This window comes from Bactrocera dorsalis, chromosome 3, assembly GCF_023373825.1.
Source record: "Bactrocera dorsalis isolate Fly_Bdor chromosome 3, ASM2337382v1, whole genome shotgun sequence".
Lineage (NCBI taxonomy): Eukaryota > Metazoa > Arthropoda > Insecta > Diptera > Tephritidae > Bactrocera > Bactrocera dorsalis.
In genome coordinates, this window is record NC_064305.1 from 7,451,143 (window position 1) to 7,472,362 (window position 21,220).

A 21,220-nucleotide genomic window follows, 5' to 3' on the forward strand; every position below is an offset into this window, starting at 1 on the left:
TAAAATGAAAAACTGAACTATGTATTTCAATCAATATGGACTTCGAGCAGCGCGTTGTGCACTGTTGCTCCTAGCGCGCCTGTTGCTGCGGCCATTTATGCATGTACATGCGTGTGTGTGCGTGTTCGTGCACGTACACTCAAAAATTTAGGTTAATATCAACGATAAAATATTTTTCGCACAAAACGCATGTTGTTGCTGCAATTGAATGTTGCCGAGAATGCAGAATGCAGGGTGGATGTACTGTAGCTGTTAAAATATCTGTTTGATGGCATCTTTAAGATGTTGTAAGCTATTTTTTATTTACTTACCGCGAAAATCCGCGTAAATTTGAAATAATAACTACAAGAGTTAATTGTTTCAATGTGATGTCATTTCAAATGCCAGATTTTGAGCGCGGAGCATAGGAGTTAGTGGGTTAAAAGAATGTAAATAAATTAAAAAAAAAATAAATTAGGTCAGAAAAATATTAACTGAGGCTATTATACAATTCACAGTTGCATTTTTTATAACAGCAAAGTGTATAAAAAGGTGATTTAAGTATCTTGATTTGAATACATACTAAGACTTTTCTGATCGGTCAGTTTGTATGGCAGCTATATGCTATGGTGATCCGATCTGAACAATATTTTCGGAAATTATTGCATTGACGTGGAGAATAATCTATGGCAAATTTTATCAATCGATAAATTTGTATGGCAGCTATATGCTATGGTGATCCGATCTGAACAATATTTTCGGAAATTATTGCATTGACGTGGAGAATAATCTATGGCAAATTTTATCAAAATATCTTGCGAAATTAAAAAGCTTTCCATACAAGGACTTGATTTTTATCGATAAATTTGTATGGCAGCTATATGCTATAGTGATCCGATCTGAACAATATTTTCGGAGATTGTTGCATTGGCTTGAATAATAATCTATGCCAAATTTTATCAAAATATCATGCGAAATTAAAAAGCTTTCCATACAAGGACTTGATTTTTATCGATAAATTTGTATGGCAGCTATATGCTATAGTGATCCGATCTGAACAATATTTTCGGAGATTGTTGCATTGGCTTGAATAATAATCTATGCCAAATTTCGTGAAGATATGTTTTCATTAAAAAAAATGTTCATACAAGAACTTGATTTTGATCTTTCAGTTTGTATGGGAGCTATATGCTATAGTGGTCTGATATCGGCGCTTCCGATAAACAAGTAACTTCTTGAGGAGAAAATGACGTATACGAAATTTCAGATCGATATCTCAAAAACTGTCGGATTTGTTCACGTATATACAAACAGAAGGACTTTGCTTTTCGTTGATCATTAGATATTATGTATGTATGTATGTATGTATACTTTACGATATATGGTCACCGATATTACCTTCTGGGTGCTACAAACTTCCAGATTAACTTAACCTACCCTATTTAGGGTATACAAATTAGTACACAAAATATAACTAAGTGAAATATTAACAAATATATATATATATAAATATATAAAGAAATATATAATATGTAAAATAAAATCCTACCTGGACAATTCTTTACCTCTCTGATCAACTGGTTACTCACAGAGTTTCCTAGAGAATTACTTTAAGTTCACTTCTCAGTGAATATGACTGGAAATTGCTGGTGCTATGAGAACTCGCTATAAATAAAGATTCAAGTGAATTTTAGGACAAGACTTACAGCTAGTCTCCTTAAAGTGTCAGACACGGCAGCATATTGGACCTTCTCAAAAAAAACTTCAATATCAACGAGAAGATAAGACTTTTGGGCGGAGCTGGCCTCTAATGCACCTGCATTCCAGAGTCAACATCTACGTAGACAACCAAGCAGTAATCATGGCAGTAACCTAGTATCGCATATTGACCAGAAATGTCTTGGGAAGCAGGGCGACAGAAGCAAGCTACTGCACTTCTACTGGGTCTCAGGCCACAAAGGCATGAAGGGCAATGAAATAATAGACGATATTGCCAAGAATGATGTATGGTTAGCATCCAAAAACGTGATCAATACGACGATCTATACGACGATCTCGACAGAAGCATGAATAAGAAAATCAAAACCCGATGGCACGAGCTACCTGGGTGCAAAACTGCAAAAGTCATGTGACCGTATATCGGAAGTACACGTAATTCCTGTTGGCACTTGATAGAAGAGACTGTAGAAAAATGTTGGGAATACTAACTAGTCACTGTCTGGTGACGACACACGCCCGCAGGATGGCGCTGGCAGATGGAGAAGACTGCAGGAAATGTCTAGAGCAGGGCACCAACGAAACAATGGAGCATCTCTTGTGCACTTTCTCGTCAAGCGCAGGCATCCTAAAGGATGACTAGTCCTCTTAGACCTAACAACTGAACTTCATCTGGTATCACAAGGAACCAAAAGTAGTCTATGCGTGGCCTTTTGCAAATTCTTCAGAATACCCTCTATTAAACATCGTTTCAAAGGCTGAGATGTGTCCACGAAGACCGTGAAAGTGCAGCGACATCGCTTTGCAATATTGGCTCTTGAAAAGTTCCGAGAAGATCCTTCGTTTTCGAGTCAAAATTTTTTTAGCGATCAGCCTCATTTTTGCCCCAATAGCCATGTAATCAAACAAGATTGCCGCATTTAGGATGAAGAGCAAGCTGAAGAGATTCAAGAGCTGTCATTTCATTCACAAAAAACATCAGTTTGGTGTGGTTTGTGGGACAGGGAATCATCGTTCCATATTTCTTCAAAAATGATGCCGGTTAGAACGTAACCGTCTATGGCGACAGTTATCGTGGCATGATAACCGAGTATTTGATGCCTGAAATTGAAGCTCGAGATCTTATAAACTCTTGATTTCAACAAGATGGCGGCACTTCCCACACATCGCATCAATCTATGTATAATATTTATTGAGAGAACATTTCGGTGAGCTGATAATTGCATCTTCGGTGCAAACGTAATTAACGTTATTTCTTGTTTTTTTTTATGTTTTGATTAATGAAAAACGCATTTCTAACGATCTATTACAATATTGGATCATTTATTTTTGAAGGCTTATATATATTTACAAAATTAATGGAAGTAAAGTTGTATATAATAATAGAGGTTGGTATAATAAGGGGAGATTGGTAGGTTGGTATATACTTGTATGAATGTAACTAGGTAGTAGGTAGGTAGGTAGGTAGTAGGCATGTATGTGTGTTTAATATATTTAACGGCGGCGCATTAGACAGCGACAACTGGCTGGGCGCACACAATATAATTATCATAATAATAATAATAATAATTAAGTAGAACTAGGATATATAAGCAGATAATATTAAACTAAAAAATATTCATTTATATATATATTTATGTGTAAGTGTATATTTAAAATTACTTAGCCATTCTGTTCGACAGACTAACTGTTTCAACTTTGCATGCTTTGCTTCGTTTTTTGTTTCTTTTTTTATACGCTCGCTTTAATTTAATTTAATAATTTTCGTTTCATGCAGTTTTTAGCAATATTTTATATAATTTTTTTTCTTTCTTTCGCTTTCATGCAATTTTACTTAAAATTTTTTTGTTTTTTTTTTCGGCATTTTTTTTTTTTGGAATTTAAATTAATTTAATATTCATACGCGTATATATTCCTATTTATTTACTGCGTTAATATATATATTTATATATTATATATTTTTATTTATTCCGCTGTCTAACTTTTTTTTTTGGAATATTTTATTATTTTTTTTTTTTTGCTCGCTTTATTTTTTCCTCTTTTACTTAGTCAACAAAGTATGCCCTCAACCCTCCGAATAGGACGACAGACTACTGCGTGTGGAGCCGGTAAAGTGATCACGCTGTAAGGTGTCGGACGGCATGGAGACCACCAGTGCGCCGCCATACAACGATTCCATCTCGTCCAATTGCTGTGCGAATGTCTCCTCCAGCCGCTAATTTAAATGAAATTCAAACCAAATGATGTAAAGAAGATAAACGTGCCACAACAAACGGTACAACAACAACAACAACAACAGATGAGTAAAATGAACGTTTAGTGGGATTGAATATGGTATAGTTTGGTTATATAATCAGTTAGTTGTATCGATAGTGGAAGAAGAGCCGAAAGAGTGAAAGATGAGCCGGTTAAGAGAAAAATTACAAATTAAAAATTAGAAATATATAGAATAGAGAATGTTCGTATTAAATCGCTTATGTAGTTTTGCTATTTACATAATGCAGGTATGTACAGCAATATGCTTTCTTACATAGGCAGAAATATGTTACTGTTTATGTTATGTTAAATTATGTTAAGCAGCGAGAAATGTTAAAAGAGTGTTAAGACATAAAGCTAAAGCCACTTTCTTTTGTTTTTGTTAATTAAAATTAATTAAATTTTGAGTTATTTTTTTTTAATTATAGAAAATGTTTTTTAATTATGGAAAATATTTCTTTTAATATAAACAATTTTTTTTATAAAATTTTTTTTTTTAATTATAATTTTTTTAATTATAATTTTTTTTTTAATTATTGAAAATATTTTTTTATTACAGAAAATATATTTTTTAATATAAATTTTTTTTTAATTATATTTTTTTAAGTATATTTTTTTATTACAGAAAATATATTTTTTAATTAAAAAAGATATTTTGGTTTTTAATTATAGAAAATACAAAAAATACTTTTTTTAACTATAAATTTTTTTTTTAGTTATAGAAAATATTTTTTTTTTTTATTTACAGAGAATGTTTTTTTTTTTTAATCATACATTTTTTTTAATTTTAAAAATAATTATTTTTGATTATGGATATTTTTTTTATTACGGAAAATATTTTTTTTATTCTCAAAATTCTTCATTTTTTACAGAAACTATTTTTTTAATTATACAATTTTTTTAATTATAGAAAATATTTTTTTAATTATACAATTTTTTTAATTATAGAAAATATTTTTTTATTCCTAAAAATATTTTTTTTTTATTTATAAAAAATAATTTTTTTATATTATAGTAAAATAAGCGCACATTTTGACACCACACTTACCCGCGCCCTATACACCCAAACCAAACCCTTACCCAAACCCTTTACAATTAATTTTTGTTTTCTTTTTTTTGATATTGCTTGCAATTAGTTTATATTAGTGCTAATAACTCGTAAAATATTTGGCATTACTAGCTTGCTTATATGCTGCGTGTGTTTATGTTAGTAGGAAAATATATATTTTTTTTGTGTTATATTAAAAACTCACTCGTGCGTATTTTTTTGTTTTTGTAATATAAGTGCATCGAAAATTGTATTTATAAATGCTACACTAATACTAATTAAAGTGTATGTATATTTATTTATTATTTATTATAAGCAGCACGCCGCTTGGTAAGCGCGTATTTGCAGCTGCAGCAAAACTTTGGCAAGATTTTTATGGCAACGAAATTTATTACATACATCACTTTATAGGAAAAAATTAATAAAAACAACGCTGGAATTAAATGAAAATGTTTCAATATTTAAAAAATAGTTTAGTATTAGTATATTTTTAGGCGCATACTCTTGTGTAACTGAGGTAAGCCCCCCTTACATAGTGTATACCATTCATCACTCTATGCCGAGAAAATTGGCGCACTCTATTACAACCCACCACACCTGAGAATACTACACTCAAACATCACCACATAGGAAAACAGAACATCCCACAACACAACTTCAATACACAGCTTCCCCTCAACACACATTTGATTCTACACTGCGTCGCGTTAACACCATCTTTTACTTGAATCGACATCGTTACGCCCGCACCAACTTACAGCGATCTAATTCGTCGGAAAACCCGGAATAATAATAACCGACATAAAGAAAATCCGGGGTATGCGCCTAAAAGTATGCAAAACTTTTTTTAACGAAATTATTATTCTCATAAATAATTTTTTGGCCCTTTTGTGTTTCATTTATAAATTATTATTTCTAAAATGGTTTCACTAATTTGAATTATGATACGCCTGAATGTTGGCAATAGGCATAAAAAATTTTCACATTTCAAAATAACGGTATTTAAGTAAACACAACAAAAAAGCGCAGTAATAAAGTTATTTTTTTTACTTTTGTTTACTTTTATATAGAAAATATTTGTTTATATTTTTTTATAGTTTTTTTTTAATTTTTTTGTTTGTAAATTTTTGCTTATCTTTTGTTTATTTTATGTGTTATTATAATATATCATCGTTTTAACGCCTTCAAACTGATATATCAGTTTAAAAAGTATAATGCGCCTAAATGTAGGCAATAGCCGTAAAAGAAATACGATCGCAACAAGTTAATCGGCTCTACGTAAACAACACAACAAAAAATAATTAAACAGCTTGCAGCTGTTGTGAAAAAAAAAACGTTTAATTAAAAATGGCATCTTTTAGGCGCTAGATACATAATAATGCACTTTATTATGGCGCGCGTATGTGTGCAACAACACAATTAACAAAAGTATGGCATAAATAATAAAAAAATTTTAATTCATTATATGTTTATGTTTTCTTTGAGAAGCTTACTTTTTTGCATACCTTCAGGCGCTTAAAGCGTTTAACAGTGCTTCATTGCGCTTGTAGAAGTTAAAATGGCCATCATTTAAATAATTTTTTAAATAACTGAATTTTTAAAATATTTTCCGAAATATAGAAAAAAATTTCAATACATTTTATGTTAAACGGAAACGATTTTCGGGCACACTTTCAGGCGCTTAAAGCATTTAACAGTGCTTCACTGAGCTTGCAGAAGTTCAAATGACCATCATTTATATTTTTGTATTTTGAATGAATTTTTAACAATTTTTTTTGAAATTCTTAAGCAGACGTGCGCCTAACACTATACTTCTCATTTTATCTATACTACATTTTAATATGTAATTTAATCAAAAAATACTTGCTTTGGAATGTTTATTTAGATTTACGCATATTGCTGTTTCGCATTTAATACAACCTAAAAAAAATATTCAAAAATATGGCAACGTTCTTCCTAACGCATTTACACTATGTAATGAAGAATTGCTAATATGAACCATATTTATACCTTGTTACATAGTGTAGCACATGCTAAAACACACCAACGCACACACACACACCACTATATACATGTATTTATGCACAGTTACAACAGTTAGTGTCCAACACACATACACGCAATTATATTTGTATGTATGGCAGTGCCGTGGAATGCTCAATGTTATGGAGTGGGGTACGAACAAATACAAAAAAAAAACATAGGAAACAAACGAAACTAAGTTAGTGTCAACAAATATATGGGTTCAACGATGTTTTATGCAGCAGCAATTATTTAAAGCATGAATATGTTTGTATGCAGATATGCGATTTAAGTAGTTGAGAGTGATAGTACACTTGTAAACCATTTCATTTCTCTTTTTTAGAAATCACTTTTTTTACGTTTGCGTATTAAATGGCCTTAAGATTTACAGTTATTAATTTCATTTGCGTTTCTCTTAGCATAAGCCACATATTTTATTATAAATTGCATGTCACAAACACACAGACGTTGCTCTAAGCCATTGAATCCTCTTCTAACGGACTGAACGCTTTATTTTTCTTCGATTTCCTATCAGTTGTGCCAATTCGCGGTATCGTGTATTTCACCTCGTTCTCATCCAAATTCTGCAGCTCCTGCACGCTGCTCAACTTGATGGAGGCGCGCAACGAAGGCTCAATGCTGTCCAACAGCGCGCTCGCACGCTTGCCCGCCAAACCTAGGGGCGGCGGCGGCGGTGACAGTGGCGCTGTGTGTTCGTTGTTGTTGCTGAAGCGCGTGCTGCCCTCGTAAATGTCGTAGAGCGACTGTGTACTGCCCAGCGATGAGCGACCGCTGCCATAGAGAGAGGGCCGTTTTATAGCAAACGATGAGGAGTAAAGCAGATTTTGCGCTTGTTGACGCAATTCGGTTTCGCTTGTTGTTGTTGCTGCAGTTGATGCTGTCGCTGCGGTTGTTGGGTCAACAACTCTTGCACTATCTCTTTTGTTGAAGCGTTCATGCACAATGTCCGCATCGCGCAATGGCGCACGAGATGACTTTGCTGTAGTGGTAGCATATTGACTTGTTGGTGGCGGCATTGTGCTGCGAAAAGTCGAAAGCGTCGGCCGTTCGGTGTCCACTTGACGACTGGCGCCGAGTGTAGGTGTCTGCACATTAATTGCCTTCAATTGGCCGGCCGCGCTGGGCAAATCGACATTCTCGTTGGTGGTAGTTGTTGCTGTTGTTAAAGCCGCTGCTGTTGGCGCCGCTGTACCTGCACCTGAGGCTGCGAAACGCGGCGTGAGCACACCGTGCGCCTGCCGCAACTCAACAATATCCTCGGCTGTGCGTTGCTCACGCAATTTGGGCGCGCGTTCTAGCGCTAAGCTATCGCTGCGCAGTTTCGGTTGCGCAAATTTGCGGAAAATCGGTGTGGTGGGCACGCTGCGGCTCAGATCGGGTGTGGAGCCGGTGAATTTGGCACGCGGATCGGAAGAGAGCGTAAAGTAGGTGCGTGAACGTAACATTTGATTGTCGCTGAGGAAGAGGCCGCGCGGTAGCGTGCGTGGCGCATCATTGAAGAAGCCGCGCAGCTGCAGTGGCACCTCAATATCTTGCTTGGTGAAGGGCACGCGTTCGGGTATAGGACCATATTTTTGCTCGAAACGCTCAGACATGGCGTTAAGCGTGTCGATAAGCTTCTGTAGTTTTTTTTCGATTTTGTTTTTTTTTTTTTTGTTTGAAAGCAGTACCAACGCCAAAGCATACACAGCAATATTTTCCCATGCCCAATATATGTTATGTATATAAATGTTTATTTTTATTTTTATTTTTTTTAGAATTTTTTTTGGCATTTTTGGCAGGTTTGCATGCAATTTCAGCATATAATGATTAGTAGTAGTAAAATTTTGTTGTATTAAATTCAATACCATTATTAATATCCGAAATTCAAGCCATATTAAATGTAGCGGTTAAAAGAGAAGAGGATATACATAAGAGATAAGTCTTTATATCGACGTTTTAACCTTAAAAGTATTTAGTAAACAATATTTTTTCGCAAAGCTTTTAAGGCCAGTTTGCGGCAACAAAACAAACTCGCAAATTAAATCAATAGAAAATACCAATAATAACAAAAATTATTAATAAATTTTAAAAATACAGTTAAGCCCGACAACGCCACCGTAAATTAAGCACCAGAGACAGCGCCGAGTTGAGCGCAAAGCCAATACTAAACGCACTACAAATGAAAGCTTTCGCCAAAAATTAAAGCTTTCGATCAAAAATTAAAGCTTTCGATCAAAAATTAAAGCTTTCGATCAAAAATTAAAGCTTTCGATCAAAAATCAAATATTTACGCTGCAAACAACACAAAACTGTTAAAACACTAAATAAACAACAAAAATATTGAAGCTTAAGCAACTAAAGCACAACGCATTCAGACTGTTGTCTATGTAAATGAACTCATAAATATATTTAAACAAATTATATGCGCCCAAAACACACATATTTGCGCTTTACGGTGTATTATACAAGCAAAATAGTAGCGCAACAAAAGGAAAAAAATTACAATAAAACACAACAAAAACTATAACAAAACAAAAAAGTAAAACCACTGACTAACAACAACATATAAATACAGCTTCTGCACAAAATACACAAAATGATAAACGAAAATTATTGCAAATTCAACTTAGACAAATGCTTGAATGCTTTTTACTACGCCATTCGCGCTCAACTCAGCCGCTAGCCTTTTGCATTGAAACCAAAAACAAATAAAGTGTTAAAAATATAAAACTTTCGTGCGGAAATAATAACGGCAAACACGTTAAGTTGAACGAATATTTACCTGCTTTCTAGGTACTAATTGCTCCTTCCATTCACGCAACTCAGCCTTTAGGCGCTCATCGATGTCCGTTAGCTTGGCCTGTTCGTGTTCAACCAAAGCTTTGCGTTTTTCATTCTGCAGTTGTTCGAGTTCTCTGTAAGAACGTAAGGAAAAAGCATAAAATGTGAATAAAATAAACAAATAAAAGTATTTGAAGCTCTTTGCAGAAATAACCTATAATTTGAAAAGCAGCAATGCCGAACCTAACCTAAAAACAAATATAAGTAGACACAAAACAATGGAAAAAAAACGTTTATTTCGGCTGCACTGAAGCTATAATACCCTTCATTGTTGCATTTTTTCAAGTATAAAGGGTATACAAAGTCTTTATATTGATTTTTAACGCTCAGTTTGTATGACAGCTATATGCTATAGTGGCCCGATCTGAACAATATTTTCGGAGATTATTGCACTGCCTTGGACAATAATATAAGCCAAATTTCGTGTAGAAATCTTATCAAATAAAAGATTTTACCATACAAAAATTGATATTGAACGATTAGTTCGTAGGGCAGCTATATGCTATAGTAGTTCAATCTGTACGATATTTTCGAAGATTATTAAGTGGCCTTAAACAATAATCTATGCGCAAATTCGTGAAGATATCTTGTCAAATAAAATAGTTTTCCGTACAAAACTCGATTTTGATCGATCAGTTTGTATGACAGCTATATGTTATAGTGGCCCGATATCGGCAATTCCGACAAATGAGCAGCGTTTTGAAACAAAAGAAGCCTATGCAAAATTTCAGGTTGTTATCTCAAAAACTGCGATACTAATTAGCTTTTTTTCAAAGCTACGACAATTTTTGAGGTTAGAAAAAATACTTCTATTATTATTTTTTTCCTGTTGTCGCTGTAGTGGCAGCAAACATTTTTGACGTAATTACGAGTAATGGGTCCGAGTTGACAGTCTTTGGCCGGATAAAAATCCGGGTCCGTTCCGGTCACTTAGACCCGACTGTTGTAAAAACGATTGCTTGTTTCCCACGAAACAGGCTCAAATCAAATATATTGTAATTTGCGCTTACCTTATCGCACCCTCACGTGTGGCGCGCAATTCCTCCAACTGCTTTTGGTGTTTAATTTCAAATCGACGCTCCTCTAACGTGTAGCGTTTCTTTTCTTGTTCTTGGAACTGAAAATTTTAAATAAAAATTAAAAAAATGTTTTAGAAACATTAAAGCTCACAGACACACCTTCTTAAGACGTTCTCGCTCGACCTCGGGATCCAGATTCGTGGATATGCGCAATGACTCACGGAACATCAAATCGCGCGCCTTGCGTTCGGCACGTATACGCTTTGGCAGCGCGCGCTTCTCCAATGCCTGCTTCTTAATCATGTCTTCCTCTTTGCGTTGCAACATTTTTTTCACCTGATCCAATTCTTTTTCGTGTCGCACAATCATTTGGTGACGTTGCATGAAGCACAACTCCTTTACATGTCGCTTGGACAGCTGATGGCGTTCGTGTAATTGCTTCTCTTCCAATTCCCAAAGTAACGCTTCGCGTGTACGCATGGCATTTTGCTTTTGTTGTAGGAAATTACGATTGATGGTGGCAAGATGATCGCGATGCTTTTCGCTTAAGCGACGCAATAGCAATTCATGGCGTTCTTTGAGCGAGTCGAGGAAGGCGCGCTCTTTCTCCTCATGATCCAGCTCCATGGCGGAACGACGTTGCTTGAATTCGTCCTTACGTTTATCTTTGGGCAGCAAGTCAACTTCTTGTTTGAGCAAACGGATCTCTTGTTTCAAATTCTCACGGAATATTTTCAATTCCTGTTCTTGATCGGAACGTATGCGTTTCGATGAACTACGCAACTGTGAAAAGAAAAAAAAAAACAAAATTTAACATTTTTTTTAGAATATATTTTAGCAAGTAAAAATAAAAAAAAAAAGTTTTGTTGTGGCCACAGAAATCATCTCTGAAGTAATTTGGAGGAATGCTGCTGACTTGACAGTCATGTTGTTGTTCTTGCCGCTTGGGTGGAAGTTTCAGGGTGGGTTTCATCGAAGCCATCTTGTAACGGTAGGAAACGTGCTGTTTCGAAGGGGTCGGACCATAGGGAGAGGTAGTTCGTGGTTGAGAAGTTAAAAATTAACGGGGAGAGGGCATAACAGTGAGAACCCAGTTGCCTGTCAGTCAAGTAAGTTGACAGTTCTAATCGTTTTCGGTTACGTGGGCCGTCAAACCTAAACACAAAAAAAAAATCGTTACACTCACCTCACTCTCCTGTGCCTGTTCCGTGCGCTCAATCAACTGCTTTTGTTGTCGTGCCAATGTATCCATATCAGCTTCATAGGTCTTCTCCAGCGAAATGCGCTCCTGTTCGAAACGACGATCCTGTTGCTCGCGCGCTATTTGCTCCTTCAATTGCAAATCGTTTTGCTGTTTCTTCTCCTGCTTTTGCAACATTTTCAATTCACGCAACTCTTGCTTGCGGAACACATGATCATCGTATAGTCTGCCGGACTCCTCGTCACCGTATATAACACGACTTGTGGTGGTCGTCACCTGTACACCATCGATTTCGAATTTTCGCGTACGTTTTCGTGTCTTCTTACGTAAATTACGTAATTCGATTTCCTCTTTAGTCGGCCCAGTGGGTGCTATCTTCGGCGCACCCTGTTTCCGTCGTATGACAACTTCCTCATCTTCGGGTATCTTCGTGCCCATTATGGGTGTCTCCGCCTCATTACGACTATCATGACTAGTTGTGGTGCCGATACTCTCAACGTCACTCTGATCAACCGTTGCAATATTCAAACCGACAGCGCGTCTTACCACACCGCCACTCGAACGCAACGAACCGCTATCGCTTAATGTACGCGAATCCATAGAACCGACGCTATTATCCGGTGACGGTCGTTTGCCGACACCAATGTCTTGTGGCGTATTACGATTTATAATAATATTTACATCTTCGGTCGATGTGCCTGCGATAATTTGACCGTTTTGGTGATTGTTGTTGTTGTGATTCTTTATGAATGGTCGTTGATTGTTCAGATTGTTGTTGTCATTGCTGAGTGTCGTATCATATTGATCGGTACTTAGATGACTACTATCCTTGACTTTGATCTCATCGCCAACAGTCACAACAGACACGTGACTCGTGTCCATTAGATGTTCGCTGTGTTCGTGACTGCCGGTGGCTGTATTGTACGCCGAATCATCATCCACATAAGATGGGCTAACTATGAGCACCTCACTCTCGTCTAATTTGCGCGCACGCGAACCTTTACCGTGTATGGACTGATTACTTTCGGCGTTCATGTCAACCTTGTCCGTCTCCTCGGCGTTCTCCTCGCAAACGGCCACTATCATGGATGACTGGCGGGGTGATAGCGGTGAATCGCCCAGACTGTCATCGAAGGAAGTGAAATCATCATCAGTTGAAGATTCGGGCACATGTGTGCTCTTATTCAAATCATTCGAAACAATGATCACTTCACTTTGCGGCACTGCACCAGTGGCAACAGCCGGCACTGAATTGTCAATTATGACCGGTGGATGCGTGCTGGTCACAACTCTTATCTGACTGACGCCAGCTTCCAAGCTATTGGGATGAACTATATTTTGTTGTTGCTGTTGTTGTTGTGCCTGATTGTTAAATGCACGAGTTGGCGTGCTGGTTGGCGACGCCTCGCTATTTATGGTGATAAGCGAAGTGCTGGAGCTGAGCGTAGCACCGCTCTTTACCGACGACGACGAAGCGGAATTCACCGAAACCGCTGCCGAAGATGTGGTCGGCGATGGTGGTGCTGGCACGTGCGCTTGCTCTTGTGCAGCTTGTGCGGCAAGCGTTGTTTGTACATCGATTTCCACATTTTTGGTCAGCTCGATGGGCACCGTTATCGGCGCTAGCGGTGCTGGTGTACGTTCTTCGTTGCTGCGCTTTTCCACCTCAGCGCGTGCATTTGCAGTTGCCGATGCGGGTATAGGTGCTTCGATCGGCTTGGTGATTACAGCAGCAGCGGCAGTAGACGGTGGTGGTGGCGCTTTACCCTTCTCCTTTTTGGTGATCTGTTTGTTGAAAAGCGAAAAGATAATAAAGAAACGATTTTTTATTTACGAAATGTGTGCATTCATTACTCACCTTCCTATCGGCGTCAACGCCTCTCTCAGGAAGACTATCAGCAGCTTCGTTGGCAGCGTTGGTAGCAACTGCTTGCTTACTGACCACTCCAGCTGTTGAAAGCGTCTTATTACTCGTGTCATTATCTTTGGGCGCATTATTAACGCTAAATATTGGTTCATCCTCTTTGGCCCCCTTAGAAGATGGTGTTATATTATTTTCAAGAGTTTTTTGCAAAACAGGTGAAGCATTCTCTGCAGCTCCGCCTTGTTGTTGTGATAGTTTACTTTGTGGTATACTATTTGTTTGATTTGGTTCTTTAGAGTCCATAGATACTGATGTTGGGGTACCTGGAACTAAATAAATCGTATCATATGGCTAGGCTTGGCACAACAACGAATGCGTGTGTGTGTATGTGTGAGTGAAAGTGTATGGCAAGTTGATGCTTACGTTTGTCAATATCTTGGCTCTGCAAAGAGGCAGAGTCATCGTCCAGGTCGAGCCGGAGCGCCGAGTTGCGGGGTTCCTATGTTGTAGGAAAATTATTTATTTTGAAATACGCAATGTTTATAAGTTAATGGCACTTTCGCAGATATTTAACAAAAACGGTATATAAATAAATGATCACATTTGTAATAAGCACAAAACTGTTAAAAATACTAACATTAATTTATATTTTATATTTTCAGTTAACATAAAAACACAAATATTTTATATTTAATTGCGATTTACGAAAAAATTTACTACGAATTTTCGAAAAAAAAATTAATTGCGATTTTCGAGAAATATTTAATTTTGAATTTTCGAAGAAAAATTTACTTTCGAATTTTCGAAGAAATTTAATTGTGATTTTCGAAAAATATTTAATTTTGAATTTTCGAAGAAAAATTAATTTCGAATTTTCGAGAAAAATTTATTTTTGAATTTTCGAAAAAAAAAATTAATTTCGAATTTTCGGAAAAATTTTATTTTTGAATTTTCGAAAAGTATTTTAATTTCGAATTAAAAAAAATAATTTCGAAATTTCGAAAAAAACTTAATTTCGAATTCAAAAATATTCATTTCGATTTTTCGAAAAAAAATGTTAATTTCGAATTTCCAAAAGAAAATTAATTTCGAATAAAAAAACTAATTTCGAATTTTCGAAAAAAAATTAATTATAGCAGTCAATAAATATTTTTTCATAATTTTAATTAAACAAATGAAATAAGAAAATATTTATATCTATTACACATTTACTTCAAAGTTCTTTTATATACTATTTTTGTTAAACATTATCTGTACTTTTATATAATAAAATATAGCCACTACAGTGAAAGTGAAAACAAAAAATAGTTTTTGACTACACTAAAAATTAAAAAATGTGCTACGAAAAAGCTAACGATGACACAGAATTTACGGATGTGCGTGGTGATTTACAAATTAATAATTTTTAGAAAAATATTACCATTTTTGGAAAAAATTAAATTTATAATTTAATTAATTTTAATATTATTGAAAATACAATTACTTATGCACTGAGATTTTAATTGAAAAATAAAAAAAACACATTAGTTTCCGTTAATATAAACAACAAAAACAGCTGTTTAATTATAACTTTAAAATTTTTTAATAAATTAAAAATATTGAATTATAATTGATTAAAAATTAAAAACTAATTTTAATCAATAAAAAATTAAAAATAAATTAATAATTTAATTGATTAAAAAAGTAATTAATTTTAATCGTAATTAAAAAATAATAACTCAGTTGAATAATTCAAAAATTAAAAATAAATAAACTAAGTGAATTAAAAGTTGAAGAAAAATTAAATTAATTTTGTTCACTTAAAAATTTAAATAAATTAAACTAATTTCTTTTTATTAAAGATTAAAAGATAATGATTTCAATAAATTAAAAAATTAAATTAATTTTTAAAATAAAAAAAACAATAATTTTTATTAATTAATCATTTAAAATATATGTAATAATTTCAATCAATTAAAAATTAAAAAAAAAAATTAACATTATTTTAGTTAATAAAATATATGTATTTATTAATTTCACCATAGCTGTTTTGTTTTTATTAGTTTTGGTTTTGGCTTTGACTTTTCATAATAATTAAAACTCTATTATTCAGAAAAATATTATATTTTTTTTTTTCAATAAGAAAAACTCACATTTCTAAATAAAAAATATTGTCATGAAATCGAATGTATGATTTTTCAAGAAATCAATCGAAAAACAAAATGCTGTTAACGATATGATGCAATTTCAAAAAATGTGGCATGCAATCATTAATTAAACTTTAATGAAAAGTTAGAAAAAAACGACATGAAAAATTCTGTGGTAAACAACAAACGACACACGAGGTCGCTCAGCAGTCCACCACCGACTTACCAACCCTCTGATAAAGAGAGCGCCGCTTCACTTGACGTTTAAGCTTCTAAAAGCAACAACAATGTACGTGAAACGTATACAAATAATTTGTTTATTTTATTTGTAATATTAGTGTGCAGTTTTATGGAAAAGAACGCATTGCGCGAGGTAATTAGCAGCGTGTAAATAAATTATTATATTATACTTATTAATTATTAAATAATGAAAGCATGTGTTTATTTTTGCACTTGTACATACAAACTGTACATACTACAGAAATATGTATGTATATACATATAATAGTAAGATGCTTTTAGAAATACACATAAAGTAACGCTTACCTCAGCATCATCATCGACAACTTCTTCAACAACTTCAGCTTTATATTCTAATAATAAGTCTTTTATGGGTTTAGCGTCTAGTTCACAATTAATGAATTTATGTTGTAATAAAATATCTGTGGGTGGACGTTGTTGTGGATCCTAGAATAAGAAAATGCACGCGCATATACAAATTTTAGTATGAAAATAATTATGGCTTATTGCTTAAGAGGCGCTCACTTTGACCAAAGCTTTCTTTAGAAAGTCAACGAATTCCTTACTCCACTTTGATGGCTGATCCAGTGTTGGTGGATCGCTTTTTTGTATTTTCAATAAAACACGCATCGGTGACATTTCACTATTTGGTGGTTCCATTTGCGCTAACTCGATTAATGTTATGCCAAGTGACCAGATATCCACTTTTAAGTCGTAAGGATTATCCCGAAATGTTTCGCACAGCACTAGCTCTGGCGCCATCCAATAAGGTGTGCCTATGAAAGTGTCGTGCTTTTGTAAAGTATGCTTATTTTTAGCCGACACACCAAAATCAGCTGTAAAGCGAAAAAAAAAGAAATTATAATTTAATTTTTATAGCAAAACTAATGTACAAACCTAATTTGACACCGCCTTCCATGGTTAGTAATACATTCCCAGCTTTCAAATCTCGATGGATTACTTTATTATTGTGTAGAAAATTTAAACCTTCAGTCATGTGCCGGCAAACGTAGGCTATTTGTGGTTCAGTGAGTGGTTTCTCTAATTCCACCATTATGCTGTCAAGTGCACCGCCATCGCAATACTCGATTAACATCTGCAGAAAAACAAAGTTTTGAGCATTTATAAAAAAATAATAGTTTATTTTTTGGAAGAAAAAGAGAAATTGTAGCAGTATATCACATACACGCATGTATGACTGTAAAAACTCACCCACAGCTTGTCCTCTATTGAGAACGCTTCATACAACTCCACAATATTCGGATGCTTTATCTCTGACAAAATATCTATTTCAACCATGTGATCACTTAGATTCTCTTCATCTTCTAATGTGCACAATTTAGCCGCAGCAAAGCGTTTTTGTTCCTTGTGTTGCGCCTTATATACTTTGCCAAAAGCTCCATCTCCCAACTCGCCTACCATTTCCCAAAACTCCGCCGGATCTGTGTCCATTTTTATGTTATTATAAAGGCGTTTCTTTTTCGCCTCTCCACCACCAAGGTGGAATACTTTCTTAAGATTATTTATGAACGACATTGTTATGCTTATTTAATGTATATAAATTATAGCTAAATATTTATGTCGTAAGGGTATGTTGCTACATTAACGTTACAAAAAAAAAAAATTATCCACAGCAGTTTTACACTCCAAAGGCACTACATTTTGCTTTTAACATACAAAAGTAGCTGTATTTGTTTTCATTTCACTCAGCTTTTTTCATGCAGCAGCTTAATTGCTCTTCAGTAGCTAATTCTTCTTCTCAGTTTCTTTGCTTCAAGTTTTTTATTTTATTTTCAAATCAATCGAAAATCATGTCCACCAAGTTTACACTCAATTCCAATAAGCAAAGGGGGTCACCCTTCTCGCGCAAACAACAGCAGCAGACAGTAGTAGCAGTAGCAGTATTTGTTGCGACGCACGTGTTCCCCTACCACCGTTTGCGTTTTAGTCGTTCAAAAGTTCTCTACGATTCTGCTCTCTTCTCTAATTTAATTATCGGCTTTAAATTTAGGTCTTCATGCCTTTGTGATCGGGTACGTTTAGAACTGTAAAACCAAATAAAGATTCAATAGCGTCAAAAAATGCACAGCAATAATAAAAATGATGAACAATTGAAATGGGTTGAATGGAATTATTCAACACTATGAAACTAAGAAATCAATATCTTGTTTTTTTTTCTACTGAACGGGCTAATCATTTAACGAATATGTTTATGCATGTATTATATTTTAAAATATAGACTTTAAATTCGCACATTGGTATGGTGAAAGTAGATTTCGCCCGACCCTACTGAATATTTTGTTTACGAAGATGTTTAGCAGATTGCTTTGACTGTTGTCACATCTGGCACAGTGATTAGCATATGATTCAAGTTTATGAGCAGCGTGAAAAGTTTACAATATTTATTCAATTGTTTGCAAATGCTGAAATTTTCTAAATTTAAATATTACATCAGTGCACAAAATATGACTCATTTAAGCTGCGAAAAAAACTGCATGTTTCACTAATTTTATATAATTCAGCTCGGCTTAAATATGTACTACAGCCGTGCACGTTTATATAATTTTCCATTAATTGGATATTAAAATCACGTATCACTTTTACATTGGACTTTTAACTAACTACACCAGTTCATGATACTGTCCAAGTCTAGACGTTATATTGAGAAAATAAATTTTGTATGCTTTTTTCTTGGCATCAGTAACTCTCACGTAGACGGCCTTGCATACCTTAGTGGAAACTAATCGGTATTAAAATTATCAACTTGTCTGTTATCATTTAATATGCAATAGCGATAAAATTTTCACGACTTTCAAAATAGTTTTAAACGTAAATATGAAAGTGTTAACACCCAATCAACCAACCAGCCAGAGAAACTAGTCGATATTCATTGCATTCCTGGTTCATTCATGCACAGGCTAGCTAGTCAGCCAACCAGCCATCAGCTGCCATTCGTTAGCTCTTCGCGTGGCAACTCGGCAATTTCATTCATAGCTCGTTTATACTCTTGTGCATTTAATTAACATTATAAGCCAAGTTTTCGCAACACTTTTTTTTTTGCTTCTATTAAACACAAAATTTTTTAACGATGAGGTAAAATTGCGGCGCTTATCACTATCGCCATTAGTCACTCATATTTACATTGATTCATGACAGCACCGAAACCGTCCAAAAGAACATATAACTAAAATAAAATGGCGGTTACTTTAGGACTGCCAACTGTCGTGCTTTACCCGAAATATGTAACCAAATGATAACTTTTAAATAATATGACATAAATTTCAGTTTATCTTTATTGCAAAATGGGAAAATTTCCAATTGAAATTAAAGCACTATGTCACTTTCTTATAATCAAAGGCAAGGTCACTGATTTGAACGCACACCCATTTTTTCATAGCGACGCATCAGCACGAAAGCGTACAAGTTGGCAGCCCTGTTGGAGGTAGGACAAAATATGATTAAAATTGGTCATGCGAGGAAATAAAAATTACAAAAAAAAATATTGGTACAAAAACCAATAATTTTGCTAATTTGGGGTCACATATTATATGTTCGAACATCTTCTTTGACACTAAACTGAAAATATTAGAGCTTAGATGCAGCGTAAGCAATCTGCCGAACATGTAAGGATCTGCTGCCACAATGCACCTTGTACATTTATTACAATTATTTTTCGCAGTAATTTAACAAATAGTAATATCAAATAAGACTATATACTTTCAATAAAAGGATTATTTAACAATTTTAATATTAATATAACTAAAATTTATTAAACTATAAAAACATATTCCGACCGATATTTAATCAACTTACGAAGTATAGTAGAAAGTAGAAACTGACATAAAAGCGAAGTAAGAAAAAAAGAGTTTCCTACTCCCAAATATCAATCAAATAATTGCGCAAAGAAAAAATCGTAATAATGCATTCTGTTGACGGCGACATCTATCGGCTGTAAATTATTTAGAATTAAAACATCTAAAGTAAAACATTATTTTGATATTCAAGTTATGTATTTATTTAAAATTTATTTTAACAAGAATAACAATAATAATTGAGTTCATTTATAAAAAATTAAAACACTCTGTTATCAATTGAACTGTTTTATCGACTTCAATTGTCAGTGCCGACAACATCACACAATTTATTCCACTGTCATTGCTCTTGTTCTTGATCGGCATTATTAGCAAAAGTTTTCCAAAAGTCATCTAGTTGGTTTTAATTTTACCATCGACCTTACAAATATTAAGATAAATAATAAGAAATAAATAAAATGCCATCACTGGAGGTAAATGTAAACAAGGTGATTGTGCACCCACTGGTGTTGCTCTCTGTGGTGGACCACTTCAATCGTATGGGCAAAATCGGAAACCAGAGACGTGTTGTCGGTGTGTTACTGGGTTGTTGGCGTTCAAAAGGAATTCTTGATGTTTCCAACAGTTTTGCTGGTATGTACATGATAAATACTTACAACTGAAATTAGTTCTTTAATTACTTTACTATATTTCTCAAGTTCCATTCGATGAGGATGACAAAGACAAGTCGGTGTGGTTTTTAGATCATGATTATTTGGAAAATATGTATGGCATGTTTAAGAAAGTAAATGCACGCGAGCGTGTTGTCGGCTGGTATCATACCGGTCCTAAACTACATCAAAATGATATTGCCATAAACGAGTTAATACGTCGCTATTGCCCCAACTCAGTGCTGGTGATAATTGATGCGAAACCCAAAGATTTAGGTTTACCAACTGAAGCATACATTGCAATAGAAGAGGTGCATGACGATGGTTCACCGACGAGCAAAACCTTCGAACATGTGCCCAGCGAAATTGGCGCTGAAGAAGCTGAGGAAGTGGGCGTCGAACATTTGCTGCGCGATATCAAGGACACCACAGTCGGCAGCCTC

The 21,220-nt window shown here is 34.6% G+C and overlaps 2 protein-coding genes across 11 annotated transcripts; one reads left to right on the forward strand and one right to left on the reverse strand.

Moving 5' to 3' along the window:
* Positions 1–3,736: 3,736 nt before the first annotated feature.
* LOC105226838 (serine/threonine-protein kinase 10) lies at positions 3,737–20,152 on the reverse strand. Of its 10 annotated transcripts, none has more exons than XM_029550470.2 (12): positions 20,129–20,149; positions 17,528–18,360; positions 17,213–17,411; positions 16,841–17,151; positions 16,622–16,762; positions 14,373–14,448; positions 13,944–14,272; positions 12,071–13,870; positions 11,044–11,667; positions 10,876–10,982; positions 9,807–9,939; positions 3,737–3,910 (listed from the first exon to the last, which is right to left on the reverse strand). In XM_029550470.2, the coding sequence occupies exons 2-12, from the start codon at positions 17,849–17,851 to the stop codon at positions 3,761–3,763; spliced, it is 4,194 nt and encodes a 1,397-aa protein (XP_029406330.2). In that variant the 5' UTR covers positions 17,852–18,360; positions 20,129–20,149; the 3' UTR covers positions 3,737–3,760. The 10 variants fall into 10 exon arrangements, with proteins under 10 accessions (XP_029406330.2, XP_011204231.2, XP_011204227.2 ...); XM_011205929.4 differs by lacking the exon at positions 20,129–20,149 and adding an exon at positions 19,180–19,450 and having other exon boundaries at positions 13,944–14,278; XM_011205925.4 differs by lacking the exon at positions 3,737–3,910 and adding an exon at positions 4,856–8,661 and having other exon boundaries at positions 13,944–14,278; positions 20,129–20,152.
* A 309-nt stretch (positions 20,153–20,461) lies between these two features.
* LOC105226839 (26S proteasome non-ATPase regulatory subunit 7) lies at positions 20,462–21,220 on the forward strand (the record flags this gene model as incomplete). Its single annotated transcript, XM_011205930.4, is given in 2 exon segments — positions 20,462–20,760; positions 20,826–21,220. Coding segments are annotated over 2 exon segments (570 nt in total), but the record flags the coding sequence as incomplete, so codon positions are not given.